Source organism: Anas acuta, chromosome 5 (assembly GCF_963932015.1).
Source record: "Anas acuta chromosome 5, bAnaAcu1.1, whole genome shotgun sequence".
In the NCBI taxonomy this organism is placed as follows: Eukaryota; Metazoa; Chordata; class Aves; order Anseriformes; family Anatidae; genus Anas; species Anas acuta.
In genome coordinates, this window is record NC_088983.1 from 1,755,308 (window position 1) to 1,773,711 (window position 18,404).

An 18,404-nucleotide genomic window follows, 5' to 3' on the forward strand; every position below is an offset into this window, starting at 1 on the left:
GAACTAAACATCCCCGTTAAACTCCTTCCTCAATGTCAATTTGTGTTTCTGGAGCTCTAAGCTTAGGAAGAATCTGGGTTCATTGAAAAGGAATTTTTGAAGGAGAGAATCACAGAAATTATTTTATCCTAACAAAGGTAAGGATGCAATAAGCATTTGGAAATTGGCTTTGACCAAACTGAAAGAGCAGTTTCCCAACGGTTTGTAGACGCCTGTAAAAGAGCTGAGGAAAAAACACTTTAGCTCCAAGAGCATTTATTAGCATTTTCATGCGTCTAACCTGTAATTAAATTAGCAGAGCACACCTACATTCAGTCCATCCAGAGCATGGAAGGCTTCACAGGGACTCTTCGTTTATCTTGGTTACCTTCGAATATTTAGAAATCTTTGTTCCCTAAAGCTAAGAGAAAAGTGAAATGAATTTCCCTGACATCAGAGAAAGGGTGTAAAAGTGTGGCAACGTTTTATTGCAACAGGCTGAAACCGTCTCCTGTCTGCTGTCAATAAAAGGGTATTTATTCCTTGTTTCCTATTGAGAAACCAGCCAACACTATATTCTCTAAAAGACGTGAACATATAGATTTCCTGAGAAATTAATCCTATGGGATGATTAAATATTGATTGTCTATATGCACAGTTATGTTTATAAAAAATAAACACATCTGTAGTCCATTGTACTTGGCCTATTGATTTCAGCCATAAATTTCTTTATTGACTCAAAAAGTCAGACAAGCATCTCTTTAATTAACGACAACCGAATGCAATGTGTATTAATCTACTGCATACTCCGATAAAAAAGCTCTTGCAGTCCTTAAAGTCATTTTTTTACAATTTATAATAACGTTGACAATTGATTTTTCTTGGAAAAAAAAAAAAAGGAGTTTTCTTGAGCAGTCACATATATAAAAGAGCAATGGGAAATACGTAGTCGATGGGCAGATACTGGTACCCATCTGCACGCTGCAGAGGAACACTTCCACGCAGCGTCTGCCTCGTCTGCTGCAGACATCCAGTGGTTGCTCCTCTTTAACACGTCTGCCCAGCAATGTAATCAGAGCTATCTCATTTTCAACACAAACCTTATCAGATAGGTGGCAACTGTGTCAGCTTCATTTCAAAGGGTACTTACGGCCCTGAAATGACTCACGGTGACAAATACCTGTAATTCAGGCAAAAATAACAAGGCCAGCTGCAATGCATGCTCTGCCACACTTATCATCACTTGATTTTCCACTGCGCATCATGTAATATTGCTATTGATGACATCTCTCTTCTTTTCTAATATTTTCACGTGTGATCACTGGAACTGTCAAAACCCCACAAATGTTTCTGTGCTGAGCCTGTACCCGCTCTCCTGCAAGCACGGACACCAGCCACTGCCACAGCAAGGGGGCCAAGAGGCCAGCACCGTGTGGTTTGCCTGCTGGGGCCAGGGACGTGCCGAGCCCATTAGCTAACAGTAATGACCTGGGCATGTGGCTGGCCTTCTTTACATTACCTTAAATTACCATTCTGTATGCCTCCTGCCATTCATTTTATTTATTTTACCTTAAATTACCATTCTGTATTTCGCCTGCCATTCATTTGATTTATTTTGTGTTTGCATCTTTGTGTAATTGGTTTTATTTGGTACAGGGAAAATCATCAGAACAAACAAACCAACAAAAACCCTTCTTTTCCTCTTTTTTTTTTTTTAAGGAACTAAATGTCCCTGAGTTGTTATTAATTAAAAACTTGGACTCCAAAGATGCAGTGTGTTTTTCACGGACTACAAAATTGATGGATGCATGGTTCAGATGCCAGAAACAGCTGTCCATGATCCAAAACTATGGCTTGATATTTGCAAGATAAACAAATGGGAACAATTTAAGGAGTTCTGGAAGCTACAGGATCCAACAATTAAGCTATCTTTAATTATGCATCACAGCTGACGTTTTAAAGACAGGATAACCCAGGAAATAGGAGAGGTCATTTTTGTTGGAGTAAAATCAAAATACAGCACGAATGCCTATTAAAAACTTGCTAATTACACTGCCTTCTGTTTTAATATTATTGTTTTTATTTTTTTTATATACAAATGAATGATGATAAAAACATCTTTTAAAATCTAAATTAGGCCACTTCGGTCCCCTTGCTAACTAAACTGCAATTTAGGGTATTCAGAGCTGGAAGGTCTTCCTCAGTGTTTCCTTACTTTTCATAACCTTACATGCAGGGACAAACTGTATTCGTTAGGTGCAACTTCCTTTGGTCGGAAAGGCAATAAAAACGTACCTGTATTCACTTTCTCCTTTATGGCAGATCAGCTCCATACCAGTGCATGTATGGGTACAAGAACTGGGCTATGGCATGGACAGAAAAATTTATGCTCCATTTTGCAGCCAGTGCCTGTGCAGCTTTCATCAGAAACCCTTCTGCGAGCACATAATACAGATTTGAATATGTCTGAACCTGCATGCTGCTGAATGAAAATAGAAGTTAAAAATACAATAAAGCCAAATCGTGACCAAAGGCGACGTGCAAGTGACCTGCTCGGGGCAGTCTGAAGAGACTTGCTCATTATCAACCGACTGGGACTGCAGTCTTCTGCAGACTAAAAATAAAGAAAAGTAGGAAGCTTAATTTTTTTGTATAACAAGCTTGAACAAGTTAGTCTCAGGCATATAGGTACAGGGTAACTTTTTACATCTTGTTTAAAGTGGAGCGGTTGGTTTTCTAGGTCACCTGGGCTGCAGCGGTGTGGGGATAGGTTAGAGGTTGGACTCAATGATCTTGAGGTCTCTTCCAACCTAGAAATTCTGTGATTCTGTGATTCTGTGATAGTGGCTATCACCCACAGAGAAGTGCATCAACCACCGAAATCAGAGCCACGGGAACTTCACTTCTTCTCCAGGGAAGTCTCACTCATTTCACTTGTTTTCATCCTGCTGGTAGTAAATATCAGAAATTTGGAAGCACTCGCTTATCGCTGCTTGAATGTTTGTGCAGCTTGGGATACACGAACAGGTCTCATTTATAAAACTCTACCTGGACCTGTCTTCAGTGAAAGGCCAGTCACGGAAATGAAGCAACTCCACGTGGTGCCTCGATGGCACCAGAACTGCTCAGAGCAGCTGCACCCTGCCAGCAGAGAGCTGCAGCCAAGGCCACCACGGCCACCCATTTAGGAGCGGCTATAGAAAAGCACGACAATATTTGCAGCCAGGCAAACCCAGACAAAAAAAAATATTTAAACCCAGGCAAGTGAAACATTTGCTGAGTGAATCGAGAGCTCTAAGTTAAGGTCCAAAAGTTCACTGTGCACAATGTGGGTTTGATCCAGGCAATGTTACTCTCTGTTGGGTAAAACCTGAGTGGCCTTTGGGACCGTTTTGGTACGCACTTTGAAAACGTATAGGAGAACATCAAGGAAATTCAACATGTAGGGTTTTGTGGCCTTTTAGCACAAAATCCTGATTTTTTCTTTTCTCCTAACACGGCACATGCTGTGCTCTGTGTTTGCTAATTTATTTCACGACCTTCAGACTCTCCCTGTTACCGAACTGCACTTCATGACTGCAGGTTTAATGGAAGCAACTACTGGAGTGTTGGCCAACTCCGAAGTCTGACCAGGGACACATGAAGGATGCTTTGAAATACAAAAACTTGGAAGAATCTGAGTCGCCAATTCCAAAGCCAAATCCAAAGCTGAAATACATTAATGTCAGAATATTCTCCAGAGAGCTATTAATGAGATGGAAAAATGTTCCTTATGCGCAGACAACATCTTGGCAGACCTCGGCACCTTCAGAAGCCAACGGAGGGTGACCAAAGCTATGCAGTCACCACGAGGAAAGACACAGAAGGTTGTCCCCATCCTTCAACTGGAGGGCTGGGCAGGATAGTTACAAACAATGCTGTGTGATTTGTGATTCTTTATGAACCTGAGTGTGCAACACTGACTCTGAGCAATGGAAACTCCCCATACTCCACACTGTTTTTTTGACACCTGCTACATGCAGAAGGATTTATAGTCTTTTGAGTTGCACAGAGGCAAAATAGCTACTCTGATAGTGTCACACATTTCAGTTTTACTATTCTTTCATCTGAATACATCCTCACTCCATGACTTAAACCAAACAAGCAACTACCAGTCTTCATTAATAGTGAAGTGTATGCATCAGCTAACCCTACTCGCAGTGCCAACAGGGTCAGAGCTTGGATAGCCAGAGCTTGAATAAAAATATGAGCACTACTAACAGGACAAATATAAAAAACATTTTCAAATGAACAAGTTTTCTTCTAGTGGATCTTAGTGACAAAAATGCACTTGGGATTGTAATGCCCAGCCGTGGTCTCCCCAAAGCACAATCTTTATCCCTACCCTCGCTAACCCTTTTAGGTATAACCATGCCAAAGCTTGGGCTGTACCACTGAGGGTGGATTTTTGTCTGCTGGCAGAGCAGATCCTGGTCTGCAGTGTCCCAGGGGACAGAATTCCTCAATGCACAGGGACAGGGAGACGGAGCCGAGTGTCCACTCACTGCAATAAAGAAGGGTTTATGGCTAAATGCAGAACTGCCCTGCTGCCTTTGCCAGAAGCAAAGTTTAAGTAATTCCTTCCTTCCTCAGCAGAATAAATCGAGGCTCATCCTCACTTCTCACAGTGCAGTGTCCCGGGGCTCTGCAGCCCCAATGCACCGGGTGAGGGACCCTCTGGAGGTGCCAGTAAATCCACTGCATGTCTCGTGTAAGGGGTGTACACTGCAAGTCCTTCAAGTAAAGGCACAATTTCAGAGTTTAATGGAAAGTGTTGAAGGACCTGCTGACTGAAAGCAGGCCGCATTATTTTGCTTTCAGGAAAAGGTCACAGTGTGGACTTCTCAACTGCGTGGACTAAGATCAGACACAGCCTTGCATGTGATGACACTGCACTCAAGTACGAACCTTTCTCCTCTTCCTTAAAGAAAGGCTAAAAATGTGATATAAGCCAGCAGAATCCATTTTAGGACTTTAAAATTGGCTGAGTCCCAGAGGAATTCACACAAGTCTATGGGATTAAAGAAGAGCTGCCCTGTTCATTCCCCGCCCCAGCGGCACAGGCCTTCCCACTCTTGCCCCACTGCTAGCCAGCTCTCAAAAGAGGTTTTCAATTTTTAATCCCCGTTTTGTTAGGCATTCACAAAAGGCGGGTTAATTATTAAACCACGATAAGGATGGCTTTAAGGGAAAGTTTCTCCTTCTTTCAGTGACAGAGCGAAGCAGAAGTTCACACACCGGGACCTGCCGCTCTCACCCCTCAGAGCACAGGGCACAGCAGCGGGGGCGAGCTGGGCACTGCCAGCGGTGCTGCTGCCAGCAGCAGGGATGTGGCCCTGCATGTCAAACAGCAGCCTGTCCGCAGTGGCCAGATCGCTGCTTTTAGCAGGGCAACAAGAGAGAGAATTACCAAAGCCAAAAATCAGGATCCAAAATCCAAAATCAGGATTTAGTCCCTAAGTTTAAGCTAAACACTTTACACTTGTAAGAACGATATTTCCGTGATCGGGAAAGTATCCCAGGACAAATTTCATATTTCAGCGATGCTGACTTGGCTGAGCATACCACAGTGCCACAACCTTCCCTGGTTGGATCCTGAACGGCACACAGCACACTCCTGTCACTAGTCAGCTAATTCATTTTTTTGTGATTTCTAAAAGCTATTTATGAATGACATTTTTTTTTTCCATACGAAATAATTACATGGTGACAAGTCAATGAACGTGGCTGCAATCAGGATGATGAACCCAACCCTTTTAAAGCATGGCAAGCTGGAGCTTTACTCTTTAGCGTTCGCAGTGAACGCGCTGGGTTGTCTCGGTAAATGAACTGGAAAAACAAGACTGCATTTTAAGCAACCTACATGAATCTCTGCATAAATAGATCAAGGGGTAATAATGCAATAAGACAAGCGCGTGATGCCAACGTGCATTTTCAAGGAAAGCAAACATACTGATTTTGTTTAAGTTTTTAAGTAAGAATGATTTTTTTTTTTTTTTTTGCCAAAAAATAACAGCTCAACTGTCAGATAAGAACGTTTCAACAAACCATTTCTTAAACACTTAAGACAATCACTGCATGAGAGGAAAGGAAATAGCCACTAGGTTTTTAATGAAGTTCTCAAAATGTAACTGTGATGCTTTAAATCAGCTCCAAAACACAGACGCATTGCAGTAGGGTGCTGATTTGCTTATTGAATGGCAATATGGTTTGTATGCTATTTAAATATATGTATGGTTCAGAGAATAAAGAATTCTCTAACAGCAAAAGAATGGATGGAACTGTTGTCTTTAGGGCCAGATCACTCATCCCAGCAGTATATGGTTTCTGTAATGCACATTACTTGAGGAAAACACTTAGTGCATACGCTAGCTAATACATTGTGATTTGGCTAAATGTCCCTCATCTAGGAGCAAGCAAAGTCTGTTTAAGGAATTGCCAATCTAACTACATTCTTTAAAAAAAAGAATGAATCTCATTTACCATCCCTTTTCTCCAAATGGAAATAAAACTTGCACAAGCCTCACAAAAACAAAGAAATCCTTCCTGGTCTCAGTTGTGCCAACAGAAACAATACATCTTTGTGGACTTGGAAAAGGGTTGGTTTCTTAACAGCACTACTATTTTTTTTATCGGTAAAAATTATGTTTTAACCTTTTATTTTTTCTTCTGAAATTGTATAGATCTGTTTCAGCAAGGACAGAATTTCTGGTGCGAGACAGGGTGACCGTGCCCAGCCCCAAATGCCCCAGTGTCCGGCAGGCAGCTGGGATCCCTCAGCCATCCGCTGAGGAGCACACAAAGGCCCAGGTGGGTCTGCAGGTACACTGCACAACATAGCCCAGTGTGAGGGTCCCGGTGTCCCTGTCGGTGCCATGGGACACCCAGATTTCAGGCTGCCTGTGCAACTCTAGTGAAGCGCCTCTAAGCGTGAATCAGGATGCTGCCTTTAAATATGCAGAGGTAAAAGTCCCTTTCCCAAGGCAAGCCCTACCAGCACTGAGTATTTCTGACCATTCTCCACAATTCAGTTTCTTGAACTCATCACAGAGATAAGCAGTGCCAATGGGTTCACTGCAGCCCATGAAATAAGGGCTGCGGGGCTGTGTCCTGCTGACATGGGGAGAACACAGCGGGTGCCCTTAGGGCAGGTCTTGTATGTGGGACAGCAAAGAAGATGCAAGGACACACGTGGAACCATCACAAGGTTAAAGGTGAGGCTCATTCAGAGAGCAACACTTCCAGAGGCGGTCTGAGAGCTCAGTCCTGGCATTATTTAATTTGGGGGCACTTGGTGGTCTCAGGAGTGGGGCTCTTCAAGTGCCTCCCGTGTGTGTGGATGCTGCGGCTGGGGCTGGTGCTCAAGGGACCTTAAAACCCACCTGGATCCAGCCCCCTGTGTCAGGGTCTCACTGCCCTCTGACGGAAGAACTTCTGCCTTATATCTAATCTAAATCTACCTTATTCTAGTTTAAAACCATTCCTAGGCATCTGAAACTATCTTCACTAAGAGAATTCTTCCTTCAACTAAATTAAATTTCTGTAACACTCACAGGCCCCTTCCAAAATTAAGTTATAGCTGCAGTTATTTATGCTATCTTTTACTATCTTGAAAGGAACACTGCATGCCAGGCACAACTTTTTACTTGTCATGCATTTGCTCGATGACATATGACTTAATTTTTGTGTAGATCTTCAGTTTTCAAAGATTCATTCCTCTATTTTGCAAATCCTTGAATATTTTTGAGAAACGGTATGACATCGTATGGAAACAACACAAACAAAACCAGCGTTGTCACTTACAGGCATTTTTTGAGACACTTTTGCATTACAGGAATGTACGATTTCTGCTGGACGGGTGCCCACCTGGCTCAACAACTTGCAGAAAACCCGTGGGCTGGACGCTGAGGATGAAACATGCTGCTCAGCCACACATGGCTCTGACTGCACCACTCCCAGCCAGAGCTGTGCTTCAGTGCACACACGGGTACACCTGCAAAGGGAGCCTCTACCCTACCTCAAGTGTTTAAATGTAGTCAAAAGCAAGTAACTTGTTTACAGAAATAAATTCCTCTAGCTTGAGTAATTCTCTCACTAAATTGCTCTTCAATTCAATCCATTTTCTCCTGCATCTTCCCTAAAGTTTGACTGATGCACTGCATTTGTCAGCAGTAATCAATTCATACTGCAGATTTTCCTGCTGAGCCAGAGTAAATGAGAACCGAGTGTGACAACCATGCACTGACCAAAGCGCCACGGTCTCAGGCAATGCTGGGTGGGAGCTCAGAGTGCTGAGTACGAGCGTGTCTCTACTCTTTTTTATTGAAGCAAAAGGTGCAGTGAAAGCCTCGGGCTATGTTCCTGTCACTGCCTCGAGCACACGAGCGTGGTGACCACCTCCTGCCCGGGGAGGGTTTGTTCTTTAGGAAATTACTGCTTGCACGTTGCTGGAAGAAGTCAAGAAGGAGACTTGGCCATGGAGCTCCCTGGCTCAGGAGGGGGTTCCACAGACCTGGCTACAAAGTCAGAGAATTCATACACTCTGCCCCATTAACAAGTTTTTATTTTCCTTTTTTTTTTTTTTAATTTTGTTTTGTTTTTTGATTGATGTGATCTTGCCTTTCAATTTTTTCCATAATGATGTCTTTCTCCTTAACCCATCCACATGCTGTCAGAGCACTGGTGGGACCCTCCGGATCTGCTGCATCCCTATTCCCCATCAGATTTGACCCAAATGAAGAGCTGGATTCAGAAACCTCTGAGAGTGACAGTAGGACAGACAGACAGACACAGGCAGGACAGTCTTCTGGGTCTTGTTTCTTGAAGAAGCCAGGTCAAAAAGTTAATGTAAATTAGGTACTGAAATTGGTAATGAAATAGCAAGAGTTTATTTCAGCCTGCTCATATAACAAAAAAACAACCAAGGCAGTCCCAGCAGGCAGCAATTGATCCAATGACTATGTCAAATTTTGCTGAAAGTTTTTTTGTGAAGAAAAGGAGTTCTGCTTTATGGTGCAAATTTTGTGCTAATGAGAATGGCCATATTCTGCCTGGGACTTCTTTTTGCATTGCTAGCAAAGACAGCCAGCTACCTCCAACACAAGCACACCGGCAGCTCTGGGGACTCACAGCTCAATGCCCAATACAGGAGTGTGGATAAAGGCAGGAGCATCTTTGTCAGCTAGGACACCATGGGATCAGAGTCAGAACATCAGCACCCGACAGCAAAAGATGTATTTATGTGTTTAACTTCTACCTCTGACTTCTTAAGACATTAGCAATTTTTTTCCCCAAAAATATGCATAAGCATTTACCTTATCTATCAGAAAATTGGGAGAAATAGCTATATTTTTTAAATGGCAACTAAAAGAATTTGGTACAACTCTCAAATGACAGCCTTCAGCTTGCTGTTTTGAAAGACAACCCTCGGTTCTGTGAAGAACAAGCATAACAAGCATCAGCATTGCAAACTGAAAATTGTAAAACAGAGCCATTGCTTCTCTAATTCAATTTACCAACCCCAAGAAAATCAATAAGAATCGTGCCTCTGAATGTTGCACTACTTTTTTTTTTGCTAAATTCTCTGTCTCTAATTTCACAAGTGCAGATATAAGAGGAGAACAGCAAAGCCTCGTTTAGACTTCCTAAAGGAAATGCACGCTGTGAAGAAATCCTCAGAACAGCTATTTCCCTCTGCAGAAGAATGCTTAAAATGTTTCATGAAAACATTAGAAATATTCCCATATACATTTGAATTAGCCTTTTCAACTCTCCCACTTCCCCTGCTAAAATTAATTACTACAGATGTGAGCACTTATTTGTGAATGGCTCTGAATCAAATTTCTATATACATTTTGATGTACTGCTACTGTAAATTTTCTGTAGCATAACAAAAGAAAATACCAAGCTTGCAAACATCTTTCCCACTGCAATAGATTGATTTCATGATGACAGCACCATGATCCTGATAGAAGGAATGTTTGCAAAATGAGTACCCATCAGGTGGGGGCCTTGAGTTTGCTAAAATACATAAATTTCTTATAAGTGGCTTTCATTCTAAGTATGTTATTTTAGTAAATACATGATTCCCATTCATCTATTTCCATTTTCACTCTACAGGCAGAAAAATGACACTTATTCTTCCTTGTGATTGCCTCTTCCCCTGATGGCACCTATCCTCTCCCAGTCTTGACTTTCTTAGTTTCCCTGATTTGGCATTAAACCAAGCTCTGTACTTTTCTCAAACAACTTCCCTAGAGCTCACACTGTGGTTTCCCTCGGCGTTTCTTTAACCTCTGTTGAAAATGCTGAACAAGTTTCTTCCGTGTCGTGCTTTCCTACCATTAAATTATCCTCTGGTGCCCGAGACGTGCCTGTATTTTACTGCTAGTGACAAGGTATGTGACAGGATGCAGGCTCTGACAGCAGGCTCTCAAGCACCTTGTAGCCCTATTCCAGGGACTTTAAGAAATTAAAGAAAGCCCCATGTGGCTGGCCACTGTGCTCACAGAATGCAAAGATGCCCAAATCCCTGTATTTTTAATATATTACTACTTATTTTGGTCACTGCACCAGACAGATGAGGCCTGAAGGGGTCTTCAAGGTAACCAGACTGTGTGATTGCTGCATGGACGTGGTCCTGTAGGGCAGGTGACAGTAAAATAAAATAAAATGAAATTTAAAAAGTGCTGCTGGAGGCTTCTTAACAAGTAGTCTTCCCAGACTTGCTTGCTTCAAATCCAAGTGAAGGTGAGGTGGGTGGTTTGTTTATGCCGCCATCCCTTTTTTATCATAATTCACTCAGAGTGAAGTTGATTTGGGAACAGAGAGAAATCTGCAGCCACTTCACGCGAGCAGTCCGGAGTCAAAGTTTGATTTCTTTGGAGGTTTTTCAAAGCAGTAAAGTGAGATCATTTTCCCAGACTCTCAATTTCAACTTTTTCTAGCTACAAGGTAATTCCAAGACTTTTGATTATCCCTCCCATCTCTCCATCACCTTCAAACCCCTCCATGACTAAGTCAGGATTGCTGAGATGAAATCAGTTCACTTGCACTTCTTCCTCTGCTGTCAGATCTGTATTTTCAAGCACAAAATGTATTGCCCACATGCTTTGACAAGTGACCATAGACTCTTACCTACTTCTCTTGACCATGCCCTTCTCTATCCCCAATTTCCAACTTCCTCTCATACAAGACTGTGGTAATCATAAGTGAGCATTTCAAAGGCACCTGCTTTGCTGCTCTATGCATCTCTTATTTTTTCTGCTCAAACTTGTGTTCAAATTTCCCCTTCACCAGTGGCAACATTTTTAGGGATGCTCTGAAGCACTAGAACAATGTGCTCCTCTGGGCTCAGGAATGTGTTCTCCTTCACTGCCAGCCTGGAAAAAGCTCCAAATCTGTGATATTAGCATTTTAAAATTTCATTTTGTAAAAATAAGAGGTTTTATACAACGCTGAGTGCTTTAGATCCATTTTTGTATTTGCCTGACAGTTGCAGAAAACAATGCAAAGGATGTGCTTAATAATTAAAGTTTTAAAGGGCAAAGAAGCCTGATAATAAAGTACGGCATAGCCAGGTTCTTTCTTCATTAAAAAGACAAATTGCTCTGCTAGGAATTATTAGCTTATATAGCATTATAACAACAGGAAAAGATTTCTGCTGGCTGGCATGTAGCAGGACTATAGAGGTGGAGATGCCTCTGCCTTGACCAGTTCAGACGAGCAAAGTTTTGAGAAATTTGGCTGGCAACAGAAACTAGAAACTGGCGAGAAGCTTCCAGTGCCAAAGGTGCAACGTGGGTAGAAAGCAGGGGGAACTGGTGCTGAAGCAAAGGAGCTGGGCCACACTGAGGTCAGGGCAGGGTATGTGATGAAAATAATTTTGCTCCGTTTGCCTCTCTCCAGCAAGGCAGGGAAGAAAGGCAAGCTGTGTGGAGCTAAGGTATCTGTGTGCCTTCCATTAAGAGAATTTTATAGGTCTCCCCCCATGCCTTTATTTAAAGCTACAAACTGCCCATGAAGCTCAGTGACGGTAGCAGTTTCTATGTCGAGTGTGTCCTGATGGCACGGCAGCGTGTGGTGGATGCTCCCTCCTGGGAGGATCCAGGAGGAGCAGCAATTATTTTAGAGCACTGTGCTTTCTCCTCTCTTCTGTTGTTGCATTTTGGGAATTCTTTCTGTAACAGTGCTTTTTAAGAAGCACGGGGTTTTTCTAGTTGACACAGCACATGGAGAGTGGCCTCTCGGTGCTGGGCTTTAATTGGCTTTGAGGATGTTGAGCTGCAGAATCCGCCCCACCTGCTGCGACACAGCATCCAGCTGCTGAGCCGTGCACATGGTTCTGCTCCTCCTTAACAGCAGTCACTGCTAAAAAATGAGGCACCAACCATACAGCCATCGAGTTTCCTTGTCGAGTGAGTGTAAGAGCTGCTGTCTGTGTGCTTTTATAGGGCCTGGGACCCTCAAGCCCACCTGGCTCCACCGGCCAGGAGCCAGCGCTGCTCTGTACCTCATCCATCCCAGTCCACTGAAATCCCACAAATCCCACAGGTATTCCCCAAATACTGCCTGGAGGCTTTCTTAAGTGAAGTGGAAATATAAGTCAGGTATAGAGAAACAGGCCTTTGGACTCAGATGTTAACCTTCTTAACACAAAACCCATTTACTGACGAGATAAAGGCAATGCCATTCAGCCGACCACAAGCAGACGCCAACACACCGACCCGGTGTAGCCCACCAGCAACGTTTTGCAACGCGTTAGCAAATAAAAATGTTCAGAAATGCAGTCACATAAGAATAGCAAAACCCTGTCAAAAATGCACTGCTAACTCAAATAAATTATCTAAACACAGACGTTTCAGAGGGCAATGTGCTGGTAACAAGTAGCAGCAGGTGTCAGAGGAGGTAACGACTTTAATTATCACCCATCTTTTAGGGGGAATTACTGCAGTAATGGATGTGTGTCCGGATGGCTCACTGGTTTCTAAATTACCCAAATTTTACACGTGGCTTCAGACAGAGGAAAGGAACGGATTTTGATTAACCTGAGAGTGGATTGTTGAGGTAATTAAAGTAACTACTAATTTTAAGTACCAAAAATAGATAATTAAAAGTAAGTTAAAATGAAATGGGGAAAAAAAAAAGAAGAAGAAGAAGCTAACGACCCTAATGCCACTAATTTCATTATTATTATTATCATTTTTTTTTACTTCAGCAAATTCTTTTTTAAATTTAATAATTCCTCTTGGGTACTGGGAGTAACAGAACTGATTTGTACCCAATGATGCAAAGAGTTGCATAAATATTTATTAAAAGTCACTGATTTTCATTCCAAATGAGTCAGATTCAGGCAGAAGCAGACTCTGAGCCAGCACCCGCCAGGTGTCAGAGCTGCTCGGGGACCTGTCCCAGGCAGCTCCATCACTGTGCCACTCAAAGCCCCATCCGCTCAGCATCAACAACGTGCTCAACTTGGGTATTTGGTTTGCAGCTTGCTAAGCTCATCCCAGCAGGAGATCTGCGGGATAACAAAATACGTTGTGCACTCAAATTTTCAATATCTATATACATCTTCAAGAATTGGCCTTAATCCCTGTTTTCTATTCTCCCCGCACAGGCTATTATCTCAGGCATTGAACACCCAAACGTGTGCTTTTCTCATTCAATCAATTCGGGTATTATTTAAGAAAGGCAAGCTCAACAGGAGGGTGCAAAACAAGACCCAAACAATATCTGGCGGATTGTCCCAGGTATGTAGTGAAACATCTTCATTGAATGGCAGCAGGCCCGCACAGCACGGCATGGCACAGCTCAGCACAGCTTCCTCTCTGTGCTCACCTCGCTCTGCCAAAGGCTGGCAGCCCACTGGGTAGCAGGCGACTCAGAGGTGAGCGTGGTGGCCAAGGAGGTGTCCATAGCAAGCAGCATCATTTCAAACAATGCATATTTTCCTTGAGAAAGCCTAGCAATGCCCAAAATCAAGCTGGCAACATCAGCATCTGGCATATCTGTAGAGTTTCGCACGGACAGAAGCTAGACAGGATCATGGATAAATGGTATGGTGCATTTTTTGCCTTCAGAGCACAGACTTTTTTTTTGTATGGACTTATCTGGAGGAAAGCGCAAGCCTGAACAAACATTAGGTGCCCCATGAAGCAGAGTAAGGGAGAGGTGTTCCAATTTAATAACTGAGTTTAAGCAATGCACAAATTGGTTCTTTCAATTTAATTGACTATTAAAACTCAAGCTTTGTAGTGATCACTTTAGAAGAAGACATGATATTTTTCCTTTAAAGTTGTGACAGGGTGAATTAATGGTGATGACTATCAATTCCTCCGCAAGCAGGTTGGTCCCACACATCCTTAAGGGAGCCAAATCCCACTGATAAGTTCATCGCGAATCTACAAAGGCCCATCTGTGATCAGCTTTAATGTGGTCAAGGAAGATGTCAGTTCTCAAGGATCACTACACGTTTTGGTAGCAAAGCTACAGCTATTCCTGTATGTATTAATTTACATGGAAGATCTAATATAAGATATATAGATACATAGAGATAAAAAAAAAGTTTAATTTCATTGCAAGCTTCTTTTATGCAATCTTTCCAGTGTATCTTGAGCTTCAGCCTTTGCAAACCTGAGGAACAGCTTTTTAATCTCTGCATTTCACACTGGAAATGTGCAAATTAGTTTCCAGGATGTGCACACGGCAGAGGACTACTCCTGCAAGATGGCAGCAAATCTTCCAGAAGGAGGAGAAATATCTCCGATTCACAGAATGTGAAAGGAGGGAGGAAAATGAATCAATAATGTAAAGTAAAACAAAATAAACAAAAATGAATAAAATAAAATAAGGCCAGGCAGCCCTCACAGAGGTCAGCACATCAAAAGACACCTCCCGCATGAACCAATTTCTCTCCTCACCTGCCTGATCCCTAGGCGATAGGCAAGGATGCGGTCCACAGCGTCGGGGTTCATCTGGGTCCACTGGAGGCTGTAGGAGTAAACGCGGGGTCTGTTCTGCCACAGGGGGTTGTAAGTGTCGTAGTAGAACTCGGGGGCATAGGCTTTGCCTGCAGGGGACAGCAACAAAAAAGGGAAAAGAAAGAAACCAAAATGATCAGCCAGGCAGTTTGGGAGCCAAGCGTCGATACCCAGCCTGTAACCGCCCTCATCTCCCTGCATGTTGAGTCATTCTGTTAAACATCTTCCAGAAACACATTTTGGAATTATCAGCCTCCATCCTTTTTAAAAAGAGCCGTGGCAATGGTTTGCCTTTATCATTGATTCCTCCGTGGCATCCTTGGCCCAGGTGTGAGCAGGGAAGGGGAAAAAATCACTGAGCTTCTAACAAAGCCAAGCTGGAGCGATGTAACACATCTCTGCACTAATTTTTCATGGCCCAGCTGATTAAAATAGAGATATCAAAACAAGCTGCACTGCACTGAGCAGGGGAAGACTCAGTGACAGCTGCTGTACCTGGCACAAATAATACAAAATGACATCCGTGAGCTGGGAAATACAAGATGGATATTTCCAGCGACTGCTGCCTTCATCGCATCTTCTCCTCTCCCACCTCCCTAGTGAAAATGTACATAAGCCATCTTTTGTAGCACCACAGATGTGCAGACTTGCAGCATTATGTACATTATTTAGCAGAACATCCCAATCTGCACAAGAGATACAGAGGGGAAAATGCCATCTCACCGCGCATCCTGGGTACACGGACATTTCACAGAATGCTATTACAGCCTTCTCCCTTTATAAAGGTGGAAAACCTAAGCACGATTCCCCAAACATATGACAAAACACTATTTGAATTCATTACATTTGAGTTTCTTTTAAACCCATGAATACCAGTGACACCTTCACAGGTAAAGTACCTTTGTGGCCTCTAGGGTGTCCCACAAAGAGTGATTTGTGTATAATAGCAAAAATGAGACAGTGCCCAATCTGGTTGCCCAACCATAGGCATGCAGTGGCATCTGAGGTGCACTGGGGTAGCTGAGACGTCCAACCAGGGTAGCAGATGTCTCACAGGAACTATTAGACACAGGACTTGCTAGAGTCATAGCTGGAGCTGCAGGCACCATCCAAGAGCCAGTACCACCAGGCACCGCTGTGCAAGCAAGTCCGCAAAGGCTCCCAGAAGACTTGGTAGGGTTAGGGGCATCTGAAATTAGAGCTGCCCCAAAAACCTTTGAGGAGACAACGTTTCCTTAAAATGCAGAGTTACAGCATACCCCAGAACTCTCGGTGGATTTGGCCTAGAGGAACAATGTGTTTCAGAAGTGAAAGAGCACACACACATGCCAGAGAGACACTCATTAGCTTTCTATTTTTGAGTCATTTTTCATTGATCTTTTATTTAGCTCATCATACCACACCACCACAACGTTGCTTCAGTTTCTTAAAGTAAAAAAAAACAAAACAAAACAAAAGAAAAAAAAAAAAAACAATACAAAGTTTGGATTGACCCAAAACAAGTTTTTACAGCTGGACTTGGACTTGTGGGAAGCTTGGTTAACCACCAGTTTTTGCCCTGCAAGGTACAACTGGAAGAAAGCCCCAAGTCAAAACCAACTATCATTCATGGGACAGGTCCATCCTTGCCCTGCATGGCTCTGCCTTTTTTCTTTGAACTTCCTATGGTTCAAGAGCAGTACTGTTAGGAGCAGGACATGGCAAACACGAACCAGGTTCTGCTGTGTTAAATGTGGCATTTTATCACCGGAGTTGTGCAAAAAGGAGACGAAGCACGGGAAACAGAAATATTTGCAGGTGATGTCCTCCCACAAAAGGTCTACAAGACACTTGGCATTAGACAAAACCAGAAGCAGAATGAGGTCTTTCCACGTCCCAAAGCTCATACCTGTTCTTCTTTTTCCGTGGAGATTTTGCCAGTGGAAGTAATTATGAAATGCAATGAACAACACAGGATGGCCTCAGGAGAAGATGTGAGTTGCCTGCTCATGTAGACCTAGGAGAGGGGTGTGCATTCACTACTCAGCTCCTTAAATTCGGGTATTAGGAATGTGTGCCAAAATACACAAGGTATTATTAGAGATGGATGGGAAGCGTTTTGCCATAGATGTCTCAAAACTTCAGTCATCAGAAAGGTAATGAGAAAAGGGGAAAAGAGAAAGGAAAAAGATTGTCAATATCTTGTGGTTACTGAGTAATCTTTTACCTTTGGCTGTGTCATCCTCTCCAGCCATGCCTTTCTTTCCGGAGGATGAAAGGCCCTTTTAGCCAAGCTAGTTCAGCCAGATTGCCCAATGAGGCTGCACATTCAATTAGAGCAGATTAGAGCAGATATGTTAGTGCTGAAGTAGCAAGCAACAATACTCCAAGGAAAAGAAGCAAAGCTAAACTGCTGCTTTCAAAAATGAAATGTAAGATAAATGAAGAGAGGAGCACTGGTTGGTAAGATTTGTTTTCCTTATTTATGTGCAGTGGAAATAATAGAAAAAAACCTCACGCTGAATGCAAATGATAATCTTCCCCCTTCTACTGCAGGTGGACATAATGGCATCTCTGGGGGTCTACAAAAAGGATCCATAATTAGACGCTTGTCACAATACAGGCACTTGAACAACATAGTCACCTTTAGAGAAATAATGAGGGCTCATGAAGAGTTGCATTATTCTAAATCCCTCCTAACAGAAGAGATTTCTGGTGCGAATGGAGATGCTGAAAATTTAACAACACAACATTAAGTCCTTAACTTGCACACTTCAGAAGTACAAGAAAGCTGGGCAGAGTTTTAGAGTACGCAGAAATCAGATATTGCCTTTGATGGTGCAGGAGCTACGAGGCACGCAGGCAGTGTACCTGGCCATGGAAGAGCTCACATCACCAAGACCCACCACCATCCAACTGTTCCATTTCCAGAGGAGATGTTGTCCAGCAAAGATTCTCCCTCACCACAGAAATAAAGAGATGATGAAGGGTGTGACAGAGCTACCACTTGGCTCAGCATGGTTCGGGTGTGCGGAGGCAGCAGGTCACCTAGAGGAAACCACCTGCATTACAGATTAGCTCAGCAGCCTGCTCCGAGCCCTGGCCGTGCTTGCCAGAGGCTATCATGTATGTCCTGCCAGCAGAGACATCTCAAGCACGCTGAGCATGGGGCTGCTGCTGCTCATAGCCCATCTGGGCATCCCTTGGAGATGCCAGCTCCAGCTCCATCTGCCCTTCTTCCCCCAGTCACACCAGCCTGAACTTCCAAAAGCAAGCCCCTTGTTTTGTTCTGAGTATAGGAAACTTTTGCCTGGCTCGTATCATTTGCCCTGTTCAAGCACAGGCAGCAGAAGTCGCCTTCCTCTCCCTCCCTTCAGCCTGTGCAGCTGGATTTATTACAACTTTTCAGGACAGGCAGGCAGGGCT

At 43.2% G+C, this 18,404-nt stretch overlaps 1 protein-coding gene across 6 annotated transcripts in view; it reads right to left on the reverse strand.

Annotated features, from left to right (window-relative positions):
* MDGA2 (MAM domain containing glycosylphosphatidylinositol anchor 2) overlaps positions 1–18,404 on the reverse strand; it is a 324,213-nt gene that overhangs the window by 32,726 nt on the left and 273,083 nt on the right. For all 6 annotated transcript variants that reach the window (XM_068682207.1, XM_068682208.1, XM_068682210.1 and 3 more), the window contains one exon: positions 14,940–15,088. In XM_068682207.1, coding sequence (XP_068538308.1) covers positions 14,940–15,088 — 149 coding nt within the window. The remainder of the gene's footprint in view (positions 1–14,939; positions 15,089–18,404) is intronic.